Source organism: Cydia splendana, chromosome 1 (genome assembly GCF_910591565.1).
Source record: "Cydia splendana chromosome 1, ilCydSple1.2, whole genome shotgun sequence".
Lineage (NCBI taxonomy): Eukaryota > Metazoa > Arthropoda > Insecta > Lepidoptera > Tortricidae > Cydia > Cydia splendana.
The window spans coordinates 17,864,334-17,880,430 of NC_085960.1; the positions used below are offsets into that span (position 1 = coordinate 17,864,334).

The window sequence follows — 16,097 nt, forward strand, 5'->3', positions numbered from 1 at the left end:
TATTCTGGTCATTTTAATTGCAAGAAAGTATGGTCGAGTTTGGTACCAAATGAAAGTGCTCGGTTTACACATTTATAGTATTGTTTTTTAATTTAAGATTTTATAATAATTAGCAAGATAAAAACGAAAAAAAAAAAACATAATATTAGTATTTGACATTTGACAAGAAAGATTACGGCTTACCATAGATACAGTTTATTTTAATGGTGACTTAAATTTATCAATTAGGGCTCCACAGATCTTGCAATAAAACGCACGCGGTTTTCGATACTTTGACGACTAAGTAGCACTGCATTCAATTGATATTTTTGGCGAACCGCGAGTTGTCAGTTCGGAGCGAACTACTAGTATAACTTAACAAGGATCGAAATATAAAGTTCTACTTGGTTATTTGACTTCTATTTAAACCATAGGTATCCTACTCCGTTTACATTGCCATAATACATAAAATATACCATCTTATTTATTACAAGTAAAGTGTTTGTAGATTACGAGGTGACGTTATATTATAAATATAAATACCTCCCGGTTAATATATAATTTTTGATAAAACGAGCGTCAACGCTTTAATGACGGCTCTTGTATCATCTCTATTTTAAACTTATCGAGAACTTGTTTCTGTAGGTATTGTGTAAGTAAGTATTTATACCATTTATGGCCATGGTTAGAGGGCATCTAGATTGCGTGGTTAGCTGACAGCTTAGGTTACGATAAAATACAGCCTTACTCAGCCTGTGTGCCTTTGATGGCGATGCTGATATTCCTGGAGTGGTATTCAGATTTTAAAATCAGTTACGGTTTTGATATTGATATGATACGCTGCCGCTTACATTAACAATACTTTTTTACTACAGAATATAATTCTAATGCCTTTTACTAGATTAACATTTTTTTAAAACCTTTGATGGCTTTAAATAACGTAATACGTAAACAACTGTAAGTCTCGAAGCCAATAAAGTTATGAGATCTATCTACAAAAACATCTATCGAACAATTTTATCATTAATTGATTGGATTCAAATTATTTTTTTTTTTAAAGGCGGTGTTGATGCCAAAGCGTTCTCTACCAACCATTTGATCAAGCAGGATTCTTATCCTGAACTCGGAAGTGTGTAAGTGATGCTGGATTGTTTACCTGAAAATAAAAGAAAAGTTTAAATTATAGCAGAATACAACAAAACTACATGTTTATACGTATATATATATTTTTAGATCCTGAAAGTTCAAGACGCTGCCGCTGGAGTTAATTTCTCAATATATATTTAATCCATATTATCTAATTAATTCCTGACATTATTCATTTACGTTTCTTATTTAGTGCACAAAGGAATGTTAAAATAACATTATTTGTTTTGACGATATGGCCATTGAGCATGGTTAAACTTGCATAATGACCATGGCCTTCATAGCTTCATACTGCCACGCCGGCGCCGCCGCCGTTCGACCATTGCTACAACATTTTGTTCGCGTTATTTCAACGAAACACGATAATAAAGCTCTTGTATTTTAAACCTTACTCAGTCATTACAAAATAATTATTCGTTTGTGTTCATTTTGGACGTAGTGCAACTAAATGAATATTTTTTGTAAGTACGAACGTGGGAGATTAGTTTATAGTTCCGGTTGTAGGCAATAAGTTTAGCATTTTGCGTGTTCGTCGCGGTCTACGATGTTTATTAGGTACCTATCGTGTTGCACTTTGATTTTTGGATCGGCACTACTTTGAAAAAATCTCGTATCTCACACTACAAGGTAGGTACTCAAAGTTGAAAGGCAGTAACTCTATATGCAATTATGCATCCCATCCATAGGTACCACATTTTCTTTTAATTGACAGAACAAGATACAAGTTTTTTTCAAAGTTATGACGATATAATTATATTAGTAAGCAGCACGCACGATTTTAACTCGTTAACCAAAGTGTTTTGTTATTGTAGTAGGTAAACTTTATCTCCGTTTTGCTATTTTTAGTTCGACTCCGATGTATCGCGGATTATAGTCACAACACGTATGCACTGCATTTCGCCTCGTCTCGCTCTGTGCCGTTATTTACAAAGCTGGCATACTAGCAAATCACTGCATTTAGACCAGCATGACAGAACCTCCTGTTACGTTAAATTGTAAAGAATCGTGGGTTCACGTTAGAACCGGGACGAGAGAGAATGTTTTGTAAATGTTAGTTAGATGCAGGCTGGACGGCGGTTGGGTGATCTCATCGGTTGCGCAACCAACGGGCCGGTTCGGCAGCTCGTGGCGCTAGGGACCAGTAAAAATCGTCACCGACCACACCTTTCTTGCAAAAAATTGGGCTACAGGTTTAAACTTTGCAGATCTTTAAAAGCTATTTGCTAACTTAAAAAGTATTTTAGCTTAGACCGGTTTTTTTAAGTCAAATATAAATATCAGTAGGTAGGTACTTACGTCGTATACTTTTTCGATATCATTCCGATACGTCCTAATATATACTAATATTACAAAGCTTGACTCGTAGAATTATTAGCTGCCGTACTTATTAGGTAAGCCATCCATATTTGAAAAAGATAAATTATTTAGTAACTATACTAACGATAACTACGATGTAAATACTATGTATTAGATACGGCACATTGTGTTTAAAATTAGTAAAATAGATCATTGTCATTCAGAGCCTTATACAAAGCTGTGATGGCGCAAACTATTGTTAGGCCTCTAGAAAGGAAACTTAATTAGGTACTGCACGTGCTGTATGTTGGTATGTACCTTCTTAGCAATAGAATTTTCGAAATGCCTTATTTTAATAGTAGCCGTCGTCGCGTCACGTTACAAAATATTAATACTACAAGAATACGAGTATTATGGATTCATTTAGTTTCTCAGTATCGAGTATCATAATGAAATTTTGAATTAACGTTTTAAATAAACTGTTTATATACCTATTTACTGATTATTTATCCTTGCCCATCTAGTTGGCCTTTATTAGCCGAACTCCTCTTACTTTTAGCAACTCGTAAAAGTCATAAATCAAACTTCGGCATCTAATTTGATCAATATTAGACCGGTTTAACGACTTAAAAGTAAACTGAAGTTTAGCACTCAGTGATTAAATTTTATTTATTTAGAAATTAAATTGAGGCAACAAGGCCCATATTACAAATACCTTACAGACTAACATACATATGTATACTAATAGGAATTTTGATGATGTACCTATGTAAATTATATCATACTTTAAAACTTATTTTCCCGTGTTTAAGTACAAAGTACCTGAATCTCAAATTTTTCACAGAAAAAAGAACTAAATTTAATAGCTCCTTTAATCTGATTAAAATTTTCGTATCTTAGAAATAAATACTTATGTAAATATCCTATCCATAAATTATATGCTTTATAATAGGGTGAGATAGAATAAATAACGAAATGGAATTTGTAGGGAACTAAACTACTATACGAGACTAATAAAATTTGCATAATTATTAGTCATTATTTGACCTCATCCAAAAGCTGGGTGTTATGTAAATAGGCATACTGTGCATAGGTATACGACTACGGCTACGACACGATAGATAGGTAATGAATAACAGCCGTATTCGAACAATGAGATACGTCAAATACTAGATATTGAAACGATATGGATTGGATATGTCAGTGTCAAAAGTGACATTTTTGTTTGAAGAAACGCCAGTTTGACACTTGTTTGACACTGACATATTCTATCCATATCGTTTCAATATCCAGTATTTGACGTATCTCATTGTTCCAATACGGCCGTAATAATGATTATTAATAACCGATTCAGTAAGAAGAAGGAAGATTCTAATTTTGTTTTTTTTATGCTGTTTTTATGTAGATATAGATTATGTTCCGCGGATTCTCGACAGCTGGACTGAATAGCAAAAAAAAATTTTAAAGGATATAAACGGGACTCTTCAGATATTTTAGGCACACATAATGTGATTTAGGAATTTTGAGTAATTCGTGTATACTTGCTCTCGAAAATCGACCTTGGGGAAGTGTAACCTGCTGATGAAAACCAGAAAATAATGGCAAGCTATTTTGTAAAGTATTATATAGTAAGTAAATGACTTGGCAAAAAACTGTTATAATTAGTGCACAGAATGGCCACGTGCCAATGGAAATATCCTCCTGGAAATCTTTTCCAATGTTTCCATGAGTAAAAATTACCAGGAAGATTAGAATGCTAATATTACATTGCGCAGAGAATTTTACCGGGCATATCACAGAAAAATTATCGGCCTAAGTAGAGAAAATTTAACGTCACTTTAAAAAGTCATAAAATAATGAAGTCACGTGCCTACTTATTACTCGTATTTGTTTGTAGCACGATCTACATATTTTCTTTAAGCAAACTAATAAATTAGCCAAAATAACATTTCGTTATGTTTGTCTCATCTATAAACGACAACATCAAACGCATAAGCATTGCAATAATAATAGCGTTGATAAATATTGAACTTTAAATTGAATATATCTAAGTAGACTTTTGCGAAAACACATTTGACCTTAATGCAGCCACCGAGCGTCCGAGGCGCGTCGTCCAAGAATGCAAAACGCAATAAAAGTAGGTATCGACGGAGTCCGGTATTTTTGGTGCGGTTGTTTGCGGCAGGTATTATTTCCTTTTAGGCTAAGGAAACCGTAGACAATTTTACTGAAGCTAAAATACATACCATCTGTATAATTGCACATATGTACATAATCCGTTTATCTTTCAAGTTAAATTCAATCACTGGCGAGACATGAAATAATACTCGGCACCGGCAAGTACCTGATTGTTAAGATGTTTAAATGCTTATTTTTTATTTTTTATTTTTTTTATTAAAATTGATAATTTTTTGGTAATATTTTTTACTAGAGCGTACCTAATATTGTAACATTGTGCAGATTTTATGGATTTCTTAATGTCGAATTATGCAAAAAAAACTGAAGTCTCTACATATATTATAATAAGTACACATAGGTACGTATGCAGTATTAGCAGAGTAATAACAATAACCAATTTAAGTGTTTGCAGACTAAATAGCAAGATGGTGCTAATTTGTAATTCGCATTCAAGGTCTTTAGTATCTTTACAATTTCTCAGAATATCATGTGGATCAGTCAGTATATTTACCTTCTGATCTTGCATTTGCTGATCTTGTATTGTATGTATACTATTTAAGGGTCTCTGTTGTTTCCCAAATAGTTTTTAGTCATATTGTATTGTTTGTCCGAATTTTCGTTAGTCATAATTGTTTTTTCTCAGAAACGCGTAACTTTTCAGGATTGCCATAAAACAAACCTAACCTAACCTATCGGTAGAATAACCTTACGACAATCCTGAAAAGTTAACGGTTTCAGTTTTATGACTAACGATAATATGACAAATAATACATTATGACTTAAAACTTTATGGGAAACAAAGGGACCCCACTATTTAAATTTTGAAATTTGTCGCATTTGTTTGCAACAAAATCGTTTTCAACTAACGTTTTACAAAATTATAATGTGAAAACTACGGGTCTGGTTTACTCATAAAAACTTGAATACAGACAGTTAAATGTAATATTGAAGTGGAAAAATAAGTTAAGTATATCCGTACGATAACACTAAAATCTCGACCCGTTGATAACCGGTGACATCATCTCATTATTCACGCCTATCATATGTACATACTAATTGTCTGTTTCATTACTTAACGCTATCGATTAGCTATTTTAACATTTTATGGAGGCTCAGTGCAATAGGTACCCTACAATCTTTCTAGGGTAAGGTATGAGCAGCTTTTAAAACAGTCAACAGATAAGATTTTTTACTCTCATCACGGTCTCACAATGTCCAAGAATCTTGTCAACGTGTGACTTCTAAGTTTTTACCGGTGGCAAATATCCATATAAGGGTAGGGAAAATCCTACCGTGATTTCTAATACACTTTTATTTGCACTGAGAATGGACTTACTCAGTCCATTTATCTGATCAACTACTTTTCAAATTCCACCTACTTACTACGCTGTTTCACTTGCTTCTTGTTTTTTTCCTTGGCACTTTTTAGTCTCAAATGCTGCATCATTTGTGACAAACTACGATTATTATAATTAATAAGTAATTATCAAAAATAATAATGGTTCGCAAGGATCGTAGAAGTTACAATTACATATTCAAAACACATACCTATTAACTTTTAGAGAATATTTAATTGACAATATGGACGCGTAAAGTATAATTGTATGTTGTTAATAGCCATATAAATTTCTCGCGTATGAGTGGATTCAGACGACATAATATGTGTTTTATTGCAAACAAAACAACAATGCATCCCATTATCAGCCTATAACCATACTTGAATGCGTGGGCCAGCCATGAACTTTCGTGGTTATCATTACCAGATACTATTCGTACGGCTACTGTGACTAATTTCATGGAGCTTTGACGGAAATTACATGTAAAATAACTTTGGTTCTATGGTGCATAAAATTAGGGATTTAATTTCCGTAACTAGAATTCATTATCTATTTAACTAGGTAGGTGCTCAATATCTTGTATTTTGAAATTTTGTTTATTAAATGAGTTGTGCGAATATTTTCAGTGCCGGCAGTACGATACGGTTGAAAATTGGTAAACCTACTCTGCTGCAAAAATATGTATTAATTATGTCAAATCAGACCAGCCGGTGCAAATTGAGTTCTATCGATGCTTCGCCACAGGTATTTACGTATTTCAACAAATTTCACAGGCGAGTAACACTAAAGTTTACAAAATAAAACGCAAGGCTGTCCTATCTTACGAGTAACGTCAAGTATCACCTGTGGCGCGGAAGCAGTCTAGCCGAACAATTGGCATTGTCTACGACTAAATACCTACTGCTCTAAGTTGAACAGATTCATGAAGATAATAAGTATTACGGATCTATCTAATGTGTTTGGGTAGCAAGGTGTGAAGAATTTGAAGTACCTAAGTAAGTCACACTTAAAAGGCACTAATAGGAATAAATACTATTTGGGCGCAATTCTGTATCTTATTTAACAGCTCGTGACATAGCAATACTTGAGTATTGAATGTTTTTCTTTGTTTTAATAATAAATACAGTATATTTGCTTTTCTCTTACAAAATGTCGGGCAACGATAGGAAATAACATTAGACAATATGTATACTTACGCTGGGAATAAACCTTTTATGTTTATCTTCTTCGTGTATTTTATCCACCAGTATTCATTACTAAGCCATTGGCCAAAAAATAAGGTAAATAATGTATATTTTTAGTAGGACTTATTTCTGAGTAACTCTTTTGGCAACCGTTGGCGCGAACTTTGGATATGATATTGTAGCATGAGTAAGAGTTGAATTAAACAATTAAGCCCTGTCTGGGCAGTGACATCATGAGTATGCCCGTCACGAGGCAAATTTATGCAGCGCATCGTAAAAGAACGTGTGCTATAAACAGGGCATTACGATTGGTGTGAAAATGCAATGATAATATTTGTACATTAGTATTTTGTGATAAGGAAAATGTAAATAGAAGCTTCCACACATTTTTTCTAACATGTTTACGAGATGTATAAACCTAGGTACTCGTATTTAGTATCCTTGATCCATCTAAGTTGGCGCTAGCGTTATGCAAGAAAGAATGTGTCAGAGCTGTTGCCTGTTCCACCACAGGCACAACCCCGTAAGTGAGATTGGATAATCAGGTTGGATGCCTAAGTTATTTCACAAAAATTATGACTATTACGTTATATGCATGTATTATTTAGAGGGAGTATCATATACATATCTCATAATATCCCCAAAGGTACTGAGGACAACACGACTGGTAAAAGTACAGAAACTACAAAAAGTTATCAATGTTTAATTTCCGTGAAACATATGTTTAATAAATCCAAATCTGATAAAAGTCTAATCTGGCCATATCTTACAAACTGCAAAAATCACAATACGAAAACATTACTTATCTTTATATTGTCATCAACTATTTTATTCTTTAGTACTCAAAATTAAATATCTAAGTACAAAAGCATGACTGGAAATGATGTCATTTAAAATTTTGAGGCATCCTTTAAGAATTTATAATATTACATTAAGGATATATAAATATACGAGTAGGTAAATGATGTATATTCTGTTTACTTGTAGTAAGTATATACTATAGGTACTAGGTAGGTATTCGTAATGTTATTGGAATTTAGTTTGAGTTTTAGTCACGTCTACTGATATAAAACCACAAGGCAGACTAGCAGGCAGGCATGGCTTAAACGAACTCTATTTTACTATAAGGGAAAACCAACACCTACTAGTTTATGAATCAATGTTACAGTAAGGGTCATTTCATTGATTTTTGTTAAAAAATGCCCGGTTTGCACCGTTTTGCAATTAAGAGTTTAAATGACCGACATATTAGGTAGGTACTATAAGTTCGAGTGATTTTCTGAAACGACCTTCTCCGTATAGAAATTAAAACTATTCTTATACATGGTGTTTGGTACATCGTTTGCCAAATTAAAACGGCAGATAGTTTGAGTCATTTGCTATCTTCTCATGCATAGAAAAAAAAATTGGCCATGGTTTTTTTTACTACAGCGCAAGTAAAAATTAGAAAATTATTAAAAACTGGCATAGAGCTGAAAAACAAAAAGTTCGCATAATTAAAAATTTCTAGGCCTGGGAAGATAGCAAATGACTCAACCTATCTGCCGTTTTAATTTGGAAAACGATGTACCAAACACCCTGTATTATTTATCATAGGCAGGTCAGGAATAGGTACCTAATGAAATAATGATTAAATTTTTCGTTTTAAAGAAACGAAAAATTTAATTATTATTTCATTTGCAGTTTCCCTAATATGTGAAATATACCTACAACTTAAGTACAAGTAACTAGTACAACACGTAGACTATATTTAAGTAAGTACTTACTTTTCATATGCTATTCAAATTATGATCCATGCCCCCCTACAAGTAGGCAAGTCAAGTATAAACTTTCCTATTTTTATAAACTTATCTTGTTTGGACTGCATTATGTTAGCGTTGTGATCTTGAAACCATTTAACGATCGTTGTAAACGCCGAATTTAGGTATTACATAGTTGTTTATCCTCTGCCAAGGTCACGCCCGTTTGACATTAGGTGTTTCTATATTATAAAATTTATAAATGCTAGTTAGGCTCTACAGTAATGTCGCCAACAAAGTGACAGTAGGTATTTATGTAGGGTTTGTCTCTGTATATAAAAGTTGTGGAATCTATAGTATGTATACCTACTCATATCCTTATGTATTTTCATGCATATTATTTTAGCGTATAAAGTGTTACAGTAGTAGGTATATCTGATGACACTAGAGAGAAGAAAGTGCTCTAAAATATTTGAACACGTTGAACAATACCTACGGATATTTTTGATGACGACTGTACACCATCTACATTTCATGTTTTATTCTAGATTGATTGATTTGCTACCTACAGGTAAAAAAACCGGCCAAGTGCGAGTCGGACTCGCGCACGACGGGTTCCGTACCATAACGCAAAAAACGGCAAAAAAAAAATCACGTTTGTTGTATGGGAGCTAGGGTTGCCAGATGGTCGGGATTTGGCGGGATTCTCCCGATTTTTAGCATATGTTCCCGATTCCCGACAAAGTGAAAATTGTCCCGAAAAACAGCTTCACGTTATAAAACAATAATTTCAATTTCCCAACTGTCGTCGAGCGAGCGACTCGCGTCGAGCCGCTCGCCGCCGCGAATTTTTTTTGTTTGTTAATAATCTCAAAGAATTTTTATTATTTTTATATAAAAACGTCTATGGGCAGAGCAGCTGACATAGTGCCAATAATGTAAGATATCGTTGTTTTTAATACAATTACTTTAATTTGAATGTTTTTTTTTTTCCCGATTTGAGTCCCAAAATCCCAAAAAAAATATATTTTTTCCCGATAATAGCGCCTTTCGATCTGGCAACCCTAATGGGAGCCCCGCTTAAATATTAATTTTATTCTGTTTTTAGTATTTGTTGTTATAGCAGCAACAGAAATACATCATCTGTGAAAATTACAACGTTCTGTCTAGCTATCACGGTTCTCGAGTTACAACCTGGTGACAGACAGACAGACAGACGGACGTAAAGACGGACAGCGGAGTCTTAGTAATAGGGTCTCGATTTTTTTATCCTTTGGGTACGGAACCCTAAAAACAAAGATTTTTATCCTTGAAAATAATTACTTCTTTTCAATTTACTTTTCAATTATTTATTTCAAATCCAGAGATCCATAATATTGTTAGTAGGTACAGTCACCTGCAATAATATGTTACAATTCGAAGGCCGCAAAAATATGTGACACGCTCTTATGGCTCTACAGATAAGATTGTGTCAGATATTTTTGCAGCCTTCGTTGTATAACATATTATTGCAGGTGACTGTACAACAAATCTTAAAATTAATTAATTAATTACATCTGTTAAAATACTTTCATAATTAAGTTTCTACAAATGTAATAAAATAGGTTGGTATTGTTGTTTATGATCAACGAACGTGAATGAATTATCGTCGGTATTCTGACATCATCACCTTTAGCAGCATAGTAAATACGTTACGTAGTCGGTTAAACTGACCGCAGAGTGAACAGGTAATTGTGATACATCTAATAGAAATAGGGCCAAGGACAAACTTAGGCAGCTAACTAACATTGTATATTATACGCCTTCTAGAAATTCAAATGATTTTTAGATTTTTAGAATACCACAACTGCATAGACGCTTCTTTAACCTAATTCTGACCCGAACTACCGATTGGATTAACTAACTGGATTATATTTGACACCATGTTCCCCATGAATGACTCATGCTGACTCACTGAAAATACACGGTAAGTGAAAAATCCTAGTATCTGGGAAGGTCTGATCTTTTCCCAGTAGAGCCTGAGACAACATACGAAAATCTTCGTTTTTAGGGTTCCGTACCCAAAGGGTAAAACGGGACCCTATTACTAAGACTTCGCTGTCCGTCCGTCCGTCCGTTCGTCCGTCCGTCCGTCTGTCACCAGGCTGTATCTCACGAACCGTGATAGCTAGACAGTTGAAATTTTCACAGATGATGTATTTCTGTTGCCGCTATAACAACAAATACTAAAAACAGAATAAAATAAAGATTTAAATGGGGCTCCCATACAACAAACGTGATTTTTGACCAAAGTTAAGCAACGTCGGGAGTGGTCAGTATTTGGATGGGTGACCGTTTTTTTTTTTGCTTTTTTTTTGTTTTTTTTTTTTTTTTTTGTATTATGGTACGGAACCCTTCGTGCGCGAGTCCGACTCGCACTTGCCCGGTTTTTTATTATGTCAAGTACCTAATATAGGTATTGTATAATAATCGCTCTCCTGAAAATTTCTAATAAAATATTTTTACCTGAACGGCATTAATAGTAGATTGTTAACCAAGGGTTGAAAGGCACCCATTTCTGTCGAGGTAGTTTGGCGCTCGAACGCAGTGAGAGCGCCAATAGTCCGAGACGGAAATGGTGCCTTTCACCCGAGTTAAACACTCTACTTTTCATATCGAATGCGAGGAAACCAAACAAGACAAGGCAATTTCGCAAAATCAGTAATTGAAGTACCCAATATACCTACGGCCATGATTTTTTTCCTTAGGACTTACTTGCAATCGGAGACTTTACATGTGTGAAGATTAATAAACCCTAGCGAAAATCATTCAGATTGCATATTTACGAAAACACACATTTTTTAACTAACTGCAGTAATTTTAAAATGATTTGTACATTATAGTGTGAAAATCAGCGGGATTGCCTCATACTTTTTAATTTTATACTTTTTCGTTCTAAAAGCCGCCACAGACTACCGGACCGCACCGCGACCTTGGTACGCCGCACCACGCAATAACATAATAAAAGTATTTTAAATATTAAATAACAATGTAATTAATAATATAAGAAATTTTTATCTTGTATTTTATTTTATTTTTATGAATATAGTGCTAAATAACTTTAAAAACCAATTTAATATCGTACAAACGTTTAACTGTGGCTGTATAAGATTCTGCCTTTGCTCATTTACGCAAGTGTAAGGTTTAAAAAAATATTTTTGGTGTATTCCTTTTGGTTCGAGTCTTATGAAATCGAGTAAATAGAATTCAACGAAAGAAATTAAGAATAATTTGTTTTTAACAATTTACTTTCATCGTTTTTTATAAAAAAAAAGGATCAACGTGGGATTAGTAAAATTAAACAATTACCAATTGTTACAGGCGAGGAAATAAAGACACTATTTTTCCATTTTGTTTCCACCCAGTTGTTCGTGGGACGGGGACGCAGAGGAGTACACCACTTTTCTGCGCTAGAGCATAAACGTATCACTTTCTGCGCACCTTTTAGAACAACAACGACCCACTTTCAGAGCATGAGATATGAAAAAACCAATTTCGGTTAAATTAATTTTCTCTTCGCTTTCCTTTCATTTCATGTAAGTTTTACAACTTTTCCACAACAACCACAGGTGGACCAGCTATTGTTATGTACCTACTAGGTACCTATTTGTCTTATAATATTTGATGAAAATCCAGGCAGCCAAGAGACCTGCGTGTGTTATTGTTTATATTTTATACATTTGTTTAACCTTATGAAGAATTGTCAAAGTCCTACCTCTAATTTCAGCAATATGAGAATCATACTCCGATCTGCTCCTCACATATTCCTTTCTCGACGCAGAGTGAAGATTCTGGTGCCTGTACTCGGAGTACCACTCCAGTGGCGACTCTGGTCTCTCCACATCACTACTGTACTCAACTGTCCTCTTAACCGTTACTTTATCGAACTTGAACCGGACCTCCTCCTCCGACTCAACATGTCTTAACGAATAACTTGGGAGCTGACTTTCGTAGCTCCTGGTTGGAGATTCCGTATCTCGCGTATGTTTTAGTTTAACTTCGATTTTTGGGGATTCCGTGTGGCGTTTACGCTGCTCTATCCTCCTCTCTATCTCTTCTACGTCGATGGCGGCGTCGATAGTATCGACCGCCTGTCCTGACCATACTTTTTCGTAGTATTTAACGCGGTCGCGGAGGTTGCTCTGCGACGGGGAGTCGCGACCGTCGGCCATGGCGACATGACCTCACCGCTCGGAGGTTCGCTCGATACTAAGAGGCTCGCGAGAGTCGCGAGTGAGTGCAGCGGAGGCTTCTGCGCATGCGAACACGTGCAGACGGCTCGCAGACAGAGCTTTTCCTTTGATCTGGTTCTAGGTTGTGCTTCAGAACCAGACGACACTTTTAGGTTTATCTTGGCCACTTTTAGGTAGGTACTAGTTTTTTCGTATTACAACCCAAAACAGTCAGACATTCAGTCAGAAATTTCGTGTGGACATATTACAAGTTATAATAACAATGTAACACGCAAGTTAGGTATGTTGAAATCAAATAATTATAGTTTTAAAAGTAGTCCAGTAGCGAATCGGTTATCTTTCGAATGCAATATTATCGTAATCATGCTTGAACTTGGTCCTTGGTGCTGTAACGAAAACGAATTAACAGATAAGAAATCGAGTTCACTGATACAAAACACATCCATGTAAGTAAGTACTATATATGTACCTACAAATATATGTATTCCTTTTACTAGCTACCTTTAGACTCTATCATCAAACCAGCTTGATTGTGTTATATAATAACATTGTGCTGTCCTAAATGCCAAATTTCAGCTCAATGGGAAACCAATAAGTGGGTCAAACTTTTTCTTCTGAGAGTTACTTACTTAGTTTTACTTAGTATACATGAAATGAATGTAGGTATACGTTAAATGTCAGTTTTAAATGCAATTATATAAATGCATGTATGCTATGTAAGCACCTAACCAAATTCGAGATGGCCTATTTACTTAATACTGGCCCTTCATATACTACCCCTATCGCTTCTACCCCATTTTCGATCCCGTCATAGTTGCTCAGACGGTATCGGGTTTTATAGTCGCCAGTCACGAAAACGCTTACATTCGCCTTAGGTTTGCAGAAAAAGACGTAGGAGGTACATTCCGCAACGATTTTTTATCATAATTCAATATCACTTTTATGGAAAGATTAACGGCCCATTTCGAATTTCAAGATACGTCAATTAATAGATCTAGAAACGATATGGATTAGATATGTCAGTGTCAAATGTGACGTTTCTTCAAACAAAGACGTCACTTTGACACTGACACATCTAATCCATATCGTTTCTAGATCTATTAATTGGCGTATCTTAAAGTTCGAATCGGGCAGTAATTTATTGAATTAGCCTCAAATACAGAATAAGATAGAAATTTCAATTGCTTGTTCAATGCTTTATTTTATAAGCAACATTTTACTATCATTATGTACATATTTCCCACTTGCCCCTGTTTCATTAAGGTACCTAACAACTTGGGCCCAAGTCTAAACTAAGTATAGATATGTTCTCAACACTCACCCTGTTAATATATTTAATATTAGCATTGAGTCCCCGACAAAATGACAACAGCAAAGATCCTATAAAACAATATCAAATCGATCATCAATACTGATCTTGAAGATCACTTTACCAATCCATAGTCATAACTACTCAATCGTCAAGTGTTTGTTAATGACATTACCTAGAAATGTCCCTAAGTGGATGCAAATGCAAGCTAGCTTTGTTTACATTTTTATATCTAACAATAAGTACTTAAGTCCTGTCAACTTACGTATTAATGCTTAAATAACTCGCAAATTCATTCGTATCTTATCTAGGTTTATGAACAGTCAAAAGCGAAGCTAATCTCTATTTTAGATTAACAAAAATGCTTTCGTATGTCCGGATATTGTCTACAGATTGCATTTCTCAACTGATGATCTCTTGAAATAATGTACCTAAGTGGGTTCAATAATTATGTACTTAGATTTTTGTCGATTCAGATCATTCAACGTTTGCTAATTTTCTAAAATGGCGCAGTCATGGGGGTTCGCGAGGTCTACAGCTCGCAGAGCCGCTAGTTAAACTGTGAGTTCCAATAATATGACGACAGAATTATATTATATGGTGTGTTTTGGAATGTGTGATCAAGATAAAGTGGATCGTACAAACAGCAACACTCTTAACTGTCCATCGGTGAACCTTATGCCTTTTGTAATAGTGGGGGATGATGATGGTAGATTAACATTGTTTCACAATAAGGAAACTTGCCTTTTATTTCTTCAGTAACAATCACCAACTAGTATTTACTTAAAACATCCATCTAAGAAGAGTGCTGTTTTCAGTGCAGACTTCTTCGCGATCGCAGTACATTCATCATTGTGACATTACTGTACCTAAGTATGCAACAAAGACGACAATATCCTTATTCCCGCTCCTTATTGTACCAGTTACGTGATCCATCGCCTGACCCAAATCGTCTTTTGGTTGCTACACCGATTATTTATCACGAAGTCACGGAATTTGATAGAGTCAGGCCAAGATACTCTGCAGCGATTTTTATGCCACAGACGTGCAAGTGTTAGTTAAACATCACAGCACTATAAAAGGATTTGATACCTCATGCAATGTCGTTAAGATAGTCTAGTACTCTTAACAGTCTATTCCATTCGTTTCTTTAAAAATGTAAACACCACGTGTTTTAGTCGCTCTAGCTTGCATATAGGCATATAATTATATGCCTAATACATATGTATAATTCCATACATTGATCGACCGAGACACTTGGTTTTTGTGTCAAATGGAATAGACTATAATGAGCCTCTCTTAGGCGTGCAAAAACAATAAAAAAGGAATATGCTGGAAATTTTGTTCCCAATTCGCAATCAGGTAAGCTTTAGATTCAAAATTTTCCCTGACTACAAAAACTTCAAATAAGAAATAAGTAAAATTTGTATTTGCTAAAGTCAGCTGTCCTTTCCATCCTTCTTTCACCCGCAGCAAATCACATGTGACTTCTCACCTCGTAGGCCAAAGCCCTTCCGCCCTTGACTCCCTAATTCAGGGCACTGTGCAACAGACGGTGACCCATTTCGAACCCTTCCAAATATCGGACGTCTTTAATTGTTTGAACGTTGAAAGGAATCTTTAAACTGAATATCTTTTTGTAAATATTAGAAGATACTCAAATGAATTCAACGGAAAAGTAAGGGTCGGAGAGTTTG

General features: G+C 34.9%; 1 protein-coding gene across 10 annotated transcripts in view; it reads right to left on the reverse strand.

Moving 5' to 3' along the window:
• Positions 1 to 16,097, reverse strand: part of LOC134794578 (muscle-specific protein 300 kDa) — a 202,018-nt gene that overhangs the window by 124,024 nt on the left and 61,897 nt on the right. For 2 of the 10 annotated variants that reach the window (XM_063766423.1, XM_063766404.1), the window contains exon 1: positions 12,614 to 13,095. The exons of the other annotated variants lie outside the window; for them this stretch is intronic. In XM_063766423.1, coding sequence (XP_063622493.1) covers positions 12,614 to 13,070 — 457 coding nt within the window. In that variant the 5' untranslated portion in view covers positions 13,071 to 13,095. Of the gene's footprint in view, positions 1 to 12,613; positions 13,096 to 16,097 lie in introns of those variants that run through there. 10 annotated transcript variants of the gene reach the window in all.